Source organism: Oryx dammah, unplaced genomic scaffold (genome assembly GCF_014754425.2).
Source record: "Oryx dammah isolate SB20612 unplaced genomic scaffold, SCBI_Odam_1.1 HiC_scaffold_27, whole genome shotgun sequence".
Taxonomy (NCBI): domain Eukaryota; kingdom Metazoa; phylum Chordata; class Mammalia; order Artiodactyla; family Bovidae; genus Oryx; species Oryx dammah.
In genome coordinates, this window is record NW_024070211.1 from 7996050 (window position 1) to 8011266 (window position 15217).

The window sequence follows — 15217 nt, forward strand, 5'->3', positions numbered from 1 at the left end:
GGTTAAATATATCCCGTGGGGAGTAAGTAGCAGAGCTAAGATTCAGACCCAGGGCTGGAAACTGCAGATCACCCCAGGACTGGGATCCAGGGCTTGGCTCCTCTGGGAAAACTGTGTTGCCTTATTCGTTCCTCCAGAGATGTTTACTGAGCCCTCCTAGGAATCAAACCTAGCTCACCACTGGGGACCTGGCTGTGAACAAGGCAGGCCCCAAGCAGAGCCCCAAATGGGCACAGACTGAGCCCATCCCTGACCACAGCTTGGTCCCCAACCCAGTGTTGCTGACTGAGGTGCAGTGCCGCCTCCCCCCATCAGCTGGGGCCTCCGTGCGCTTATCGAGGAGGGTCACGATGTGTCCAAAGGCGAGGCCAGGTGCCTGCCTCACTCGTCCCATTGTCCGCTCAGGCAAGGAGACCCTCAGGAGCCCACCCAACGCCCCAGGCCTACCACTCTGGGCCAAGCGCCCCCAACCTGCGGCAGGGGGCAGAGAAGCCCAGCTTCCATCCTGCCTCGGCTGAATGGCAAGCCTCCACTCAGAGCATGGGGCCACCCTGGAGTCTGAGCTGGCTTTGTACCCCACAGCAGCTCCTTTTAGCCAAGGATAGGGTTATTAGGAATGTCAAGAGGCAACTGTGGAGCCTGAAACACAAGTGTGGGGACCTTCTGAACTTGGAGTGCTGGGCCATCCCATGGGTTACAGCCCATGAAGCTGGCCCTGCCTGAGGGAGGGCCCCAGCTCAGTCATTCAACTTCTACCCCAGCAACAAAGCCCCTGACATGCAGGGGTGCTCGGGGGAGTGTGGGGTGTGTATCCAGCATGTGTACTCAGGAGCTGCCGTTTTTGCCCTGGGCTGTGCCCGTGGGGGACCCCGTGGCAGTGGGGAGCAGAGCTTGGCATCCAACTCCAGCTCTACCCCCTACACATGATGTGAATGTAGGCAAGTGACTTCACTTCTCTGGGCCTTACTTTCCTCCTTGGCAAAATGGGGACAAAAATACCAACCGCTTGGGGTTTCAGAGTGACATCAAGTGCTGAGCCCACAATTTTAGAGGTGACTTGGGGCAGAGGAATATTCCCCTGGACAAGCAAGAGGTCCATGAACTGGGGTAGAAGCATGTCTGTGTGTGCGGCTCACCCAACATGGGGGACCCAAATAGAAAATTCCAGAGGATTGCTGCAAGATGCCTAGGCAGGAGGCTTGGGGCACAGTGCTGGATCACACAAAACCTGTCCCAGATGGGAGGGACTCCAGGGAGAGGAGCCCAGGGGGAGAGGTCCCCACCAAAGGGCTCAGGAGAGGGGCAGCAGGGTCTCTCCCTGCCAAATGGGAAAGGAGCCCTTTGCGGATCTGGGTCAGCCATTGGACTTTGGCTTGGCTCTTGGAGTGCCCTTTGAGCTCAGCTTTGGCTCAACTTCCCCCACTTCCGGGCTCCCACCGCTCCGTGTCTCAGTTTCCCCAGCTATGCCCTGATGAAGGAGAAGACCGCCATCCATCAAGTGCCTTCTCCGTAGACCACGGGCTATGTTTTACAAACCTCCCCATCTGGGTCCTCCAATGACCGCTGGCCCGTTTCTCAGATGAGGAAACTGCAACCCAGCGAGCGTAATGACTCACCAGTGAGAAAGCAGCAGAACCGATTCTGATTGGCTAGGCTCGCGCAAGTGCCCCCAGCCTTTCCCGGGAAGGAGGCCCGCAGAAGCGGAGGGCTGGTCCTTTATCTGGGAAAACCTCAGCTGTTAGTAGCTCAGAAGAAGCCCACGTGCTATGGTGAGGCGCAAAGGATCCAGGTGCGGGTTTGAGCCTCAGCTGGATGGTCTCGGGCAGGCGGTTAATGTCTCTGGGCTTCAGTAGTCTCATGCATAAGACGGGCTTAATACTAGTATTTGTTTTGTAGGGTTGTGAGGAATAAGAGGGGCTTCCCTGGTGGCTCAGATGGTAAAGCGTCTGCTCGCAATGCAGGACACCCAGGTTTGCTCCCTGGGTCGGGAAGATCCCCTGGAGAAGGAAATGGCAACCCACTCCAATACTCTCGCCTGGAAAATTCCATGGACGGAGGAGCCTGGTGGACTACAGTCCATGGGGTCGCAAAGAGTCGGACTTGACTGAGCGACTTCACCTTCACTTTCAAGGATTAAGAGAGCAAAGCGCTTAGTGCCTGGCATATAGTAAGAGTCATGTAAGTGTTTGATACTAATATGACTCTTTAAGAGTTGTCATGATTTATATTTTTTAGACAATTACGCTTGCAGAAAGGAAAGGCTACCTACTGCAGTATTCTGGCCTGGAGAATGCTAGACAATTTTGCATTTATTGATTCCAATTTTGTACTTTCCGTTTTGTATTTAGGATCCAGCAAATTTCCCTTTCAAGTTTCACGTAATTTCCTAGGTCCTTGAGAAGGTAGCTCTCTGCTCCCACAGCACCTGCAGCTATGATGGATTTAACAGCTGTCCCGAGAGCAACTTTTCCCTAAGTGGGCTCTCAACGCACCAGCTCTTTCGAGAGACCAATGTTTGTTAGCATATCAAAGTCTGAAACGTCCTCCACAAAACCCTCGGTGGAGCACTGGTTGGTACAGTTATCCTCTATCTTATTTGGTCACAGAGTCCCCTTCATTTCTTTTTCTTTTTAGATTGATTTTTATTGGAGTATAGTTGCTTTACAGTGTTATGCTAGTTTCTGCTGTAGAGCAAAGTAAATCAGATATATATATATATATATATCTCCACTCTTTTTTAGATTCCATCACTTCCCATTTGGGTCACCACAGAGCACTGAGTAGAGTTCCCTGTGCAGTAGGTTCTCATTAGTCAACAGTATTCTTGCCTGGAGAATCCCAGGGACAGCGGAGCTGGTGGGCTGCCGTCTAGGGGGTCGCACAGAGTCAGACACGACTGAAGCGACTTAGCAGCAGCAGCAGCAGTGTATACACGCCAAACTTAATCTTCCAATTCACCCCCGCCCCCCCTCCTTGGTAACCTTAAGTTTGTTTTCTACATCTGTGACTTTATTTCTGCTTTGCAAATAACTTACTGTACCATTTTTCTAGATTTCACATATGATACGATATTTATCTTTCTCTGTCTGACTTACTCTGTTCTGTCTGACAATCTCTGCGCCCATCCATGTTGCTGCAAGTGGCATTATTTTGTTCCTTTTTATGAGCCCCCTTAATTTCTGCTCGGCAACTGATGACGTGTGCCGAACACACGTCGGGAGATGTCCCCCTCATTTCCTGGTTTCTAGGAAATGGCAGAGATGTGAGCAGTGCCCCCCACAGAGATGAGTGAGCGGTTCCACCTCTACGGAAATCATCTCCAGTAACTCGCTTCCACTGCTCAGCTGGTCCCCTGGGTTCTCATCATCACTGTCTGATTCAGTCTCCACAGCATCCTGACAAGGTCAGTAGCATCAATATCCCCATCTTACAGATGAGGAAATTGAGGTTCACGGAGGTTAAATGGCCACACAGCCAGTAAGTGGCAGATACAGGAGGCAAACCCACAGCTTCTGATTCTAAACCCCACATTCTTTCTCCTGCACATTGATAGGAAAAATAAAAATAGATCTCATTCTTCCAGGATCAATCTTCCCTGGTGATATGCTTTTAAAAATCTAAAGCCTCCCTGCCATAGCACTGAATACATTACAAACTTAAATCTTCAGCAGCTTTCTTCTGCTTACAAAAAGCAGTTCATGATGGTTGAGTATAAAACTTTTCAAACATTTTGAGTTGGAAAATGAAAAACTTCATAACCTCGCCTCGAGAGTGTTGACAGTTGGGCACAGATGTTCTTCTAGATCTGGATGGTCCAACATGTGCTATTTAAATAAAAATAGTTCAGGTAAAATAATATTAAAAATTCAGTCCTTTATTCAGACTCATTGTGGACCTGGGCCAGCCCATTTCAAGCATTCAATATTCACACGCAGCGAGTGGCTACAGCGTCAGCCTGTAGAGACAGAACGTTTTCATCTTCACAGAAAGTTCTATTGAATAGCATCACTCTAGACTCTTGCAAGACATATCCCAACATATATCATACTGATTATCAGTATATTTGGTGAAGTTCCTGAATATGTCATAGTCTCTGTATGGCCTCACCCGTAAAGGGAACCACGCTCTAGAGGCAAAAAACAGACACAGGGGAAAAGAGTCTAGACCGAAATACACTGAATGATAGCGGTTTTCTCTGGGTGTTGAGATTACAGAGTGTATTTTTACATTTCCTAAGTCCTTCAGGTGATCTACAACCTAAAATGCAGGAGGGGTGGGCATTTGGTGAATTCATGTTTTCCCTAAAGTTCTTGCTGGTTCTAAAAGCTTCAAGGGATGTGCTTATGTAAGACTTCGTTTATTATTATTTTTAAAATGGTGGACGCATGAAGAATGGAAGCCTGTACAAGTCAAAGGAATGAAGCACAAGAAGGAAAAGCTGACAGAGGTTCATTTTCAGCCCAGGGTCCCTCCTGCTCAGGGCAGATCCCTCCTGTTCTAGGGAGGTCGGCTTCACGGACATGCAGGCCAAGCAGTCACACAGGGTCCCTTGTTTAGAAGAGCCCCCACTGGGACTTCCCACTGGGTGGTCCAGTGGTTAAGAATCTGCCTTTCAGTGCAGGGGACTCAGGTTCGATCCCTGGTCGGGGAACTAAGACCCCACATGCCTCGGGGCAACTAAGCTAGTTGTGCCCGCAACCACTGAGCTTGCACACCACATCTGAAACCCAGTGCAGCCAAAAATAAAAAAATAAATATTTTTTAAAAAGAAGAAGAGCCCCACTCTTGGTTTCACGCTCGGTATCTTGCCATCCTTAAATTCTCAATGGTTTTCAAACAAGGGGCCCTGCATTCTCCTTTTGCACTGTGCCCTGCAAGTTGTTCTGTGGGCACCGGTCCCGGGATTCTCCCCGGAATGGGTCTCGTTTTGGCTGCTCTGAACCATTGACTTGTCCTCGTCAGACCACAGAGGAGCCCATCCATGGCGCACTCTACGTGCCTGAGAACAAGTTTGCTTTAGTTACTAAGATGTGTGTCTAGAGAGTGATAAAAATAGGACTTGCAAGCGAGCGCAGGAGGGCCCCTGTGGTCTCTACTCACACACAGGAGCTCAAGGCGCACGTCTACACTGGCCTATTTCAGAGACAGCAGCCGGGTGCATCACGGGGTGCTGTGCCCCACATCACCGCTTCACTCGGATCCTGCCGGGACCCCACTGCCTTGAAGGCCATGCCCAGCTCTAGGCTTGGCTTACCTTCCTTCTAGCATCTTCTCCCTCCACATCGCTGCAGGACCCCCCAGGCCCTCTCGTCTCTAAGCAAGCGTCTCTGCAAGGTCCTTCTGCCATACCTTTGCTGATGCCATTTATTCTGCCTGGAACACCAATGATCCTCCCTTTCAAGATATGGCTATCCCAGATCCTATCCTTTCTGGGAAGCCTGGAAGCATGTGAGAAGGGCCTGAAGGTACTCTAGTAGCACAGAAGAGAATATGGATCACCTTGCCTTGAGGAATCAGGGAGGCCTCCATGGAAGTGGTAAGCTGAGACCTTAAAGAAGAGATAGGAGGTAGAAAGGAGACTTTTGTTGGGTTGGCTTTGATATCAGACAGATTCTGATGTGAATTTGGGCTTTGGTGGTTACTAGCTGCATGACATTGGGTTAGTTATTTCCCTTTGCTGGGCCTCAGTTTCTTCATCTGTAAAACTTCGATCACACCTACTACATGGATTAGAGATTAACTGATTAACTAAAATGGGAGCTCCCACAGTGCCTGGCACAGCAAGTCATTAACAAACATGGTTCCCGTCTCCTTTCCTTAGGGTCTTTCTTCTATGAAATGTTAGTTTTAGCCCGTCACTTGTTGGTCTGCCTCTGTTTGTTCATCTCTGCAATGAAGGTAGTGGTGCCCAGCACACGGAGCTGGGATGAGGATTCAATGGGGTCATGGGAAGATTTACAGAGATCCCAGGAGGCTGAGATTCTATATCGATAGGAAGGGCATCAGCCAAAGAGGTGCTGGCCTTTCTCACTGGGGCATTTTCCTGAGAAAATCTCTTTCCATACATCACCAGGCTCCAGGAGTGCAGGCAACATTGTCTGTTTGGTCCGCTCCTGAATCCTCAGTGCCCAGCGCAGTGTTTGGAGTGCAGATGGTACTCAGCAAATGTCCACTGAACAGCACCACCTGGCCCACATCGCACCCAAGTCCTGGGCACTGGGCATGGGAGAATCCAGGGAAACCAGCCCTTCCCAGGGAACCTGTCTTCAGACTGCGACCACGGTATAGGCCACTAGCATTTCCTGAGCACCTGTTATGTGTACGGCTCTGCCTGACCCAGGACAGACCCTTGCTCCACTGCCAGGTGGGAGAGAGACCGGGAGGAAGGCGACGGGCAAGGGGCGTGGAGAGAGGAACAGAGACCAGGGCCGGCCAGTGGGGTCTTGGCTGGGGGGGGAGCAGACCAACCCCACGCTGCAACCCTGACTGACGGGGACCCAGTTCACCTGCTCCTAGCAGGGCGGGGCTGCCCCTTCCTCTTCTTTGTTTTGAAAAACTAAAGTTACCCCCTCTAAATTTATAAGCAATACGTGTTCAGCGTTTAAAACTTTGGAAAACCAGGCGTCCCTGGTGGCTCAGTGGTAGTGAATCCTCCTGCCAGTGCAGGAGACCTGGGTTCGATCCCTGATCCAGGAAGATCTCACATGCTCCAGAGCAACCAAGCCCGTGTGCCAAGACCATTGATCCTGTGTCCTAGGGCCCGGGAACCACAACTCCTGAGCCCACCTGCTGCAGCTACTGAAGCCCATTCGCCCCAGAACCCGTGCCCTTCAACGAGAGAAGCCACCGCAATGAGAAGCCTGCACACCACACCTGGAGAATAGCTCCTGCTTGCCTCAACTAGAGGAAGCCTACTCACAGCAACGAAGATCCAGCATGGCCAAAAGGAGATAAATAAAAATTTAAAAAATTTTGGAAAACCTACAATCATCAAAAGAATTAGAAATAAACGCTCCTCACTATCATTGCATCATGTAGCACAAACTACAGCATTTTTGTGTTTTCCTTCCAGTCTTTTTTCTAAAGCGGACTTGTTCCCACGGGTGGTGTCCTCCCCGCTCTGGGAGGGGACATGGCTGCTTATAGGGGAGAACCAGGCTTAATGCCGTGAACCCTGGCTACCTAGGATATGAGGCTCCTTGCTCCAACCATCTTGTCCCTATTGCATCTTGCTGGCCAGAGCTGTGGGTGGGAGGCTCCCTCCGTGGGAGGCAAGGAGGATAGAAGGAAAGTCCTCGGCGGGGAGGGACTTCTTGGGGCCATAGTGGTGTGTTTGTCTTTAGCCACAGGGCACCTGGGCGAGTTGAGTCTGAGGCACGGGCATGACCAAAATGGACCTCCCTTCTCCTCCCCATCCCCTTTGCTTTCACCCCTTTCATTTGCACGCCCCAAGTTTTCCTTCCCTTATGTCTTCCGCTTGCTCTACACCCAGCCATTGTTCTCCTCTTTACAAAGGTGAGCAGATCCCTGAAATTACCCTGCATTCTAAAAAAGCCCATGGGCAACCCTTCACCCCAGAGGGGCCAAACGCCATGGTGGAATTTCAGTCAGATGTTCTAGGGGGGGCTAACTTCGGTCACCTCCGCAAATCATAAGTTATGGGCATCCGCCCTCTCCGCCCACACGTAAGTCTGAACCTTTTGCCAAAAACACTTTTCCCAGACGCAAATGAAAACCCCAAAGAGGAACCTAAACCTTCACATCGCTGTGCCGATTGGACATGAGAGCTCAGACTCCCACCAGCAAGCGTTGTTTCAAAGAACAAGCCAGACGGTGGAGAGGAAGTAAGCGGAGAAGCTGGAACCCTCCCGAGGGTCCGTGTTGGTCCATCCACTCATTGGTCCTTTCACCCCCTTCCCCCACTCCCTCCTCTAAGCCCAACCTGCTCCTGGGAGCACCCCCCTTGCCAGGAGGAGGGTAGGGGGTAGTGTGGGCAGGAGCAGGGCACTCCTGAGGCCTGGAGAGGAGAAGGGGGGAACCCAGGAAGGCTCCCCAGAAGGGGAGGACTTTATTTAGACTGGGCCTTGAGAAGAGAGGTGGGTTTCTCACCTTCCCCATCCAGTTCAGAGTCAGACTCTTGCCCAGGAGGAACAGGAACACTAAATAGTCCTAATTTCCATAATTGGGGAGGTCTTGCCTCTGCGCCAAACCCTCTATTAAGCATGTAATATACATGAGCTCATAAACCCACCCAGCATGCCTTAAGGTGACTACCGTTTGTTCTTCCCATTGTACAGATGAGAAAACTGAGTTCAGAGAGGCCACAGTTTGCCTGTAGCCACATAGCAAGGAAGTGGCGGGACCTAGCTGCCACCGGGGCTTGTGACTAACTGCATTTCATATCGGCTCTTCTCTATCCCCGTCTCTTGGAGCCATTGACAAGGCGCCTGACGGTCCTTCTTACAGGCTCCCTGCGCTTTCCTCTCCAGCATTAACACCAGGGGGTCAGTGTTAGAGACAGAGCTGGAGGGTGAGATGTGGGAATGTCCGCCAGGTGGCAAGTTAGCAAACGGGGCGGGGCCCAGGGCTGAGAGTTTTGAGGAGGTGGCTGTGCTGAGCGAACGCTCACTATAGACCAAGTGCCATGCAGGCCTTCAGGGCAGGGTGGCCTTCTCTCTTGCAACCGCTCTAGCCCTATCTTACGGAGGAGGAAACAGACTCAAAGAGCTGAAGTCACGTGTTGGGTCACCCAGCTAACCTAACAGCTTCAACCTGGCCTGACTCCTGAGCTATGTGTGAGGTTGGTCCCCAAGTGGGTGGGGAAAGTCGGTGTTCCTGCTGTGTCCCGGCCTCACACAAGACCACACACCTCTCAGGACCTCAGTTTCCCCATCTATAAACCGAGGCGGGAGGTGCTCTGCCTGCCAGCTCCAACATTTCTCCTGAATTCACTCACTGTTCTTGCTTCTCGCCATGTCTCCAGGTAGGACAGTCTCGCTCCCAACCTGGCTGTGTTCCTCCAGGACGTGCCATTTCAAGGAGGGTAGGATGGAAGACTCGGGCTCCAAATCCACTGAGGGGGTAAAACCCTTCCTTCCCACCTCCCCCTGTCCCCCTAACTTCCAGCAGGTAAGGCAGGCTACTGGGCACCAAGGCAGGAGTGACTGACTGAGGCCCAGGCCAGCCTGGGTCTGAAGCTCCCAGGAGGCCAGAGGTCCCTGATGGCCGCAGGGTCCTGAGGAATACTGCTAGCAAGAGGGGATGTGTGAGCTCAGTCTTGAAGACTGGGTGAGGGTCCTTAGCTGCCAATGGGGCACCCTCCTGCTTGGTGGGTTTGAGGAAGGGTCTGTAGATGATGCATCCCCAGGAGACGGCCAGAGGACCAGCGTCCTTCTGCCCCACTGAACCCTGAGCCCAGACTCCAGTCTCCCCGTCAATGAAGGCATCCGGACTGGCTCCCAGGTGAGGATGGGGCAGGGTGGGTGGGGGGTGCCACTGCCTTCCTGCTCTCAGAGCCTTCTGGAAGGTCAGGCCTTGTTGCTTGGGGGCATCCGACTCCTGGCCCCCATCTCCCCCGAGAGCTCCACCCCCCCGCCACCCCCTGGATAGCCGAGGAGGCCTTAGCTTTGATGCGGCCACCTCCAGGCCAGGGTGTCAATGGGCTCTCTATGTGACCAGCAGGGCTGCTGGGGGCCGCCGGCCGCCGTCGTGGGCACGGGTGAGGCCTGGACACACAGTCCCACTGTGTGGGGCCGCCTCATGCCCGCCCAGACCCTGTGGCCAGTGGGGGGACTCCCAGGAATGCCCTTCCTGCCTGGGGGGTACTTTGGACAGGCAGGGTGGTCTGGGGAGACGGGCGTGTGCAGGGCGGCCTCAGGAGCCGCCGTCAAAGGGGCTCCGCAGACGTGGCGCCAGGCAAGCGCCGGAGTGGGTGTGGGTGGCTGGCGGTCAGTCCCTTCATCTCCTGGGGCTGTGGAGGAGGGGAAGCCGCCGAGGGCACGCTGCTCGGGGTGACCAGCCATCGTGGGGTGCCCGGGACTTGGGAGAGTCCCCTGTTGTTTGCCCACTGCCTAGAGCTGAGCAAAGGACACAGTGAGTGACCTCTCTGGTCCGAGCAGCTGCCCCGCTGTCTGGTGACCTCTGAGTCAGACTCTGCCCAGGGACATTCTGTTCACCCCCTGCCTCTGCACAAGCCTGCCTCGCACCTGAGAGGCCGTTTCCCATTCTTTCCAGGTGTCTTCAGGGACAGAGCTGTCGGTCAGTCAGCTGCCCGCCACTGCTCTGAGAACCCCAGCCAGACAGGCCCATCCTAGTCCCCTTCCAGCAGCTCACCCCGCATGGCGCCCCCCAGCCATCCCTGCAGGCTCCTGGCATCATCACATCCTTTCCTGCTTCCCCACCTTACCCCCTGCCTGGGACATCCTTTCCCCGTTGGTCACCTCCTCAGCCTGCAAGGCCCAGCTCCAGGAGAACTGTCTGGCCAGTTGCCCTCTCTGATCCCCCAGCCTTCTTGTTCTTAGTCCCTTATAACATTTATCCCACCCTGGTGCAATTTTCGGTTCACCCATCTCTTTCTACACTAGACTGTGACTTCTTCAAGGGTGGAGAGCCTGACCTAGTCACCCCTGTAGTTGAGCTCCTGCACAAGGGCAGGCTCAAGACAATTTGAAAAATGAAGATGTTTAGCAAGCGCTTACTCTGTGCCAGGTACCCTGCTTGTTTAATTCTCTCCAAAGCCCATGAGGTTGGTGAAATCATCGCTCCCATTTTACAGATGGGGAAACAGGTACAGAGAGGTGAAGCAACTTGCCTTGGGCTATGATGCTCTGAAGGGCAGAGGCAGCACTTGAGCCTGGAGTGTCTGATTCCAGAATCCAGCTTGAAACTCATTATCTCCTCCTTGATGACCTTATGTGGAATTACTGAGTCAGGGAAAACCTTTACTTCCCTGCGATTCCTGCACATGGCAGTTTAGACCCATTTCCTCCAGTTCCCTCCCTGGAGGGGTGCCCTCCCTGAGTGTCCTGAGGAGGGTGCATTTTGGGGGTATTATGAGGGGGGCCTGCTGCAAGAGTACACCCCAGAGGGTGCAGAGATAGGCCTCGTGGGCAGATCCAGAATGAAGGTGCTGGCCCTCCAAGGGCTGTGGACAGGCCCTCAGGCATTCCCAAGACATAGCCCTGTTTGTCCGGTGGGGACCCCAAGGCCCAGAGACTGGGCGGGACTTGCCCATAGTCATGCAGTGTGTTCTTAGGCCTCAGCTTCCCCATTTGTCAAAGAGAGGATTCATACCCCTTCTCCTGCCTGGAAGAATCCTCGGGAGAAGAGATGGGAGAAGGCAGAGAATTGCACCCCAGGAGCCCCCTTCACCCCCTCAGTGCCTGGAATTCTGCCCTCAGTCTGCCAGCTCTGTGGGGTAAGCATCTCCCTCTTCTTGTCCCCTCCTCACCCTCTAACTCAGATGGGGATCAAATGCCTCTCCACGCTCTCCCCATCCTCCCAGGTGGCTCAGTGGTAAAGAATCTGCCTGCCACTGCAGGGGACACAGGAGACCCAGGTTTGATCCCTGGGTTGGGAAGATCTCCTGGAGGAGGAAATGGCAACCCATGCCAGTATTCTTGCCTGGAGGATCCCATGGACCCAGCAGCCTGGCCGGCACACGTGCATGCACGCCAGGCTCTCCCTAGACCTCGTCATCACAGAGGACTGAGAGGAGTTCTGGAATCCAGAATCCAACTTGAAAAACCTCTCAAGAGGTGGTGATGTCCTGAGACCCGCTTACTCTACCACTTCCAGCTAAGGAACTAAGACCGTAGGCCTGAATTCAGGGCCTCCATGGACTCAGGCAGGAAACACATGACGTCTTTCTTTTCACTGATCTCTAGCTAAAGTTTAGCATCTTTTTTCCACAGTGACTTTGTCGCCTGTGGAAATCGCAGACATCCTTCGGTCTCCTTAGGGCTGTCACAATTCTCCTGAAATACTGTGTACGCCCATCCCCGTCACATCACAGCCCTTACCGTCACCACTGAGAGGCCCGTGGTCACAGTGTCACACACTGGCTTTTTTTTTATAGTTTGAAGACAGCATTTCTATAGATTTGAGGGTTTTTTTTTCATAGTTCTGTGTATTTTGTTATATGCATTTAAAAATACAATTCTGAGGAGTCCATAGGCTTCCTGAGAGTCTGCAAAGGTCCCTGGCTCCCAGCAGGTTAAGCTTGGATTAGCATGGAGCGAGCGCTGCAAGACCCCAGGGTTGGATCTCTCTGGGGCCAGAATTGGGAAACCTCTGGAGACAAAATTTGGGAGGCAGATCCGTCTAAGTGAATGGGAAGTTGGGGGGACAGAACTGGGCAAGACAGAGGGGGCCAGACGGTGTGGACAGGACATGGAACTTCAGGGAAAGCTTCAGATGGCAAATAGAGCACCCCACCTCTCCAACCTTGCTTACCAGATCACCCTCCAGGGATCAGCGCACTCTGCATGGCAGCCTCCCTGCTCTGTGCACACAGCCAGCCCAAAGCCACCAGCTGTCCCCTCCCTCTCCCTCCGGGTCACCTCTACCATCTCTCAGGAGCCCACCCTAGGTGGGTGGCCCTTTAGTCCCGGCTCCTAAATTTCCTTTGTTTTGAGCTCAACGTTTCTCCATCTTGCTCATGGAGGGAGAAGTACAGATTACAAAGACCCAGCAAATGGTTTTTATAAACTCCTATTTTCTTGCCACAGCACTGCCTTTAATTAGCTCGCAGGACTACAAAGGGAGCAGCGTTATAATAGGAGCCGCTGGAAGGAAGGAGCCCACGGCGCTCGGCTCCCAGACCCAGGGCTGTTGCTGGTCACCGGCCACAAGCAGGTTTGACGGGAGTGCCCCCACCACGGGGATGGCAGCCCTCCACAACCCGTCTCTCCCCCACTCAGCCCCCCGACTGCAGCCACACAGCCTGCCTCAGCCCCTCTCCGGGGAGGAGGGAGCGGGTCCAGCCCTCAGACAAGCCCGTGCAGAAGCCTTTGAACAATAAGCACTCAAATGTGCCTCGGTCCCTGCACAGAGCTGGCTGCCCAAGGACTGGCTTGGAGTCAGTCCATAGCGGGACAGGCAGACGGGCAGATTGACAATCAGACCGACTACTGCATCTCAGCTGACCACCTCAGCAGAGCAAAGGCAGGGCCTGGCCCCCAAGCTCTGGAGTTCTGGCTTCCATTCCATCCCTCTATTCTGGAGGAGAAGTCGTCCCCGTGTACAACCCCGAGGCCCTGTCCTCACACACAGGCCATTCCCAGACTCAGGCAATCAGAATGTCACAGCCAGAGGGGCCTTCATTTGAGGCACAGAGACGTTAAGTAACTTGTCTAAGGCTGCCCAGCAGAGTAGCCACTGATCTTGGCCTCAGGATCTCTTGACCCCCGATCTCAGGTGCCACAGCCCCATCTGGGCTCCCACTAGTGAGGAGGAAGGCAACAAGGTGTTGTGTGAGGCCCGGGCACGTCACCTCGAAGGGCCAGACAGAAGCAGGAACAGTCTCCCCCTGAGTTCTAGCCTCAATCAGAGGTTCCCAGTGGGGGATCTGGGAACTAAACCCTTTTTGAGGGACATAACTTAGACCTCTGGGTCCCTCTAGGCCATATATAGAAACAACTGATTTCTCCCCGTGACCAAATCCACAAATCTTCCCGAGGCCTGCTCCCCAAACTCTGATCCAGGCTCAGGGCCACCCAGAGCTGCATGCATTACAACAAAAGCCTGGATCCCTTTCTCCCTCTGCTTCCGTAGTCCCAGGGGTTCCTCAGAAAATGCAGAGTTAGGGGAAGGTCCTTGGGAAGGTCTCTGAGTCCACCAATGTAAGACTTGCCTCCTGCCTGCTTCGCGGCTCTGGGCAGAAGCTGGCCGGGGCCCTGGGGGATGGGAGAATCTGAGTATCTACCTGAGCACAGGTAGAGGGTCTGAGCACCCCAGGAGGGCCAGGGGCTAGGGTTGCAGGGCCCAGAGCCCCATAGGGAAGGCAGGAAGCCTCGTGGGGTCACAGAGACACCCCCGTGTCCTCTCCATCTCACGACCCTCAGAGCTCTGGTGTTTGAGGTCTTGAGGTCTCGTGGTATCCATGACCCCCCACCACGAACGGTTCCCACCAGCTGAGGATAAAAGTTCACAAAGATGTCCCACTCCAGGAGACCACGGAGGCCACCAAGCCCAGTTCCCACCTCCGGCTTTCAGAAGCCAGCGGATTTAGGTAACCAACCCCGGGCCCTTGAAAGCAGCCAGGGGCTGGCGGTGGAGGGTCGTGGTCCAGGGCCTGGCCCCAGCTCCCCACCCGAAAGGGCGCTCATTACTCACCGCGGATGAAGGTCTGCGAGTAGGTCGGGAAGGAATCGAAGATGCTGTTCGATGCCATGCCCCGCTCTGAGGAAGGCGAGCTTTCAGCCCTTCTGGGGGTTCGGTTGGGATAACTTGGTTGGCTGTTGTTTTATTTTTTCTTAGCTACTTTTGAAAATAAAGTTGGGGGGGTTGCTTTCTGTTTTTGTTTTTTTTTTTTGTCGTTTTGTCTCTTTTGCCCCCCCCCACCCCCACCTACTGCTATGAAAAAGAAAAAAGGAAAGAACGCGAGAGTGTGTGTGTGAGCGAGAGAGGAAAAAAATCCCCAAGGAAAGTAAGTTTCTGTTTGTACCCAAGAATTTGGATTCCCGGTCCCACAGGAATGTCTCGCCACAAATTTTCAACAGAAGCGTATGCAGAGTGTATCATTAGATGGCGGGAAGGGGCCTTCGGCAGCCAGGGCAGGAGTCGCGGGGCGGTGAGAGCAGAGGCAGCCCAGCACCAAGCGCCACGGGAATGAATGAATGAGGCTCGCCCCCGTCAGAGCTCAGCTCAGTGGGTGCGAGGGCGGCCGGGGGTGGGAGGACCGGGAGCCAACCAGCTCCGGCGCAGGGCCCCCCGAAGGCGGCCGAGGGCCTGGCCTTGTGGTTCTGTGGTTGAGGGACCAGGCCTTCACGGTGTCAACCCAACCTCAGCTCACAGGATGCAAGAAGCCAGCTCGCGGCCTTGGCCCATTGGCTGGGCCGCAGTCACCTGGGCCGTGATGTCACAGCCTCTTAGAAGATCTTGTGGCTGCCTCTCTCCCTTTTTAGAAAAAAAAAAAAGAGAGAGAGAGAGAAAAAAGGATGGCTTTTATTTGTGGGGCTGGCCTCAGCACGCGGCCCAAAAGCAGAACTGGAAGCGG

The 15217-nt window shown here is 53.7% G+C and overlaps 1 protein-coding gene across 1 annotated transcript in view; it reads right to left on the minus strand.

The window, feature by feature from the left end:
* RUNX3 (RUNX family transcription factor 3) overlaps nucleotides 1–14518 on the minus strand; it is a 66203-nt gene extending 51685 nt beyond the window's left edge. Inside the window, exon 1 of the mRNA XM_040229633.1 lies at nucleotides 14335–14518. Coding sequence (XP_040085567.1) covers nucleotides 14335–14392 — 58 coding nt within the window. The 5' untranslated portion in view covers nucleotides 14393–14518. The remainder of the gene's footprint in view (nucleotides 1–14334) is intronic.
* Between the last annotated feature and the right edge of the window lie 699 nt (nucleotides 14519–15217).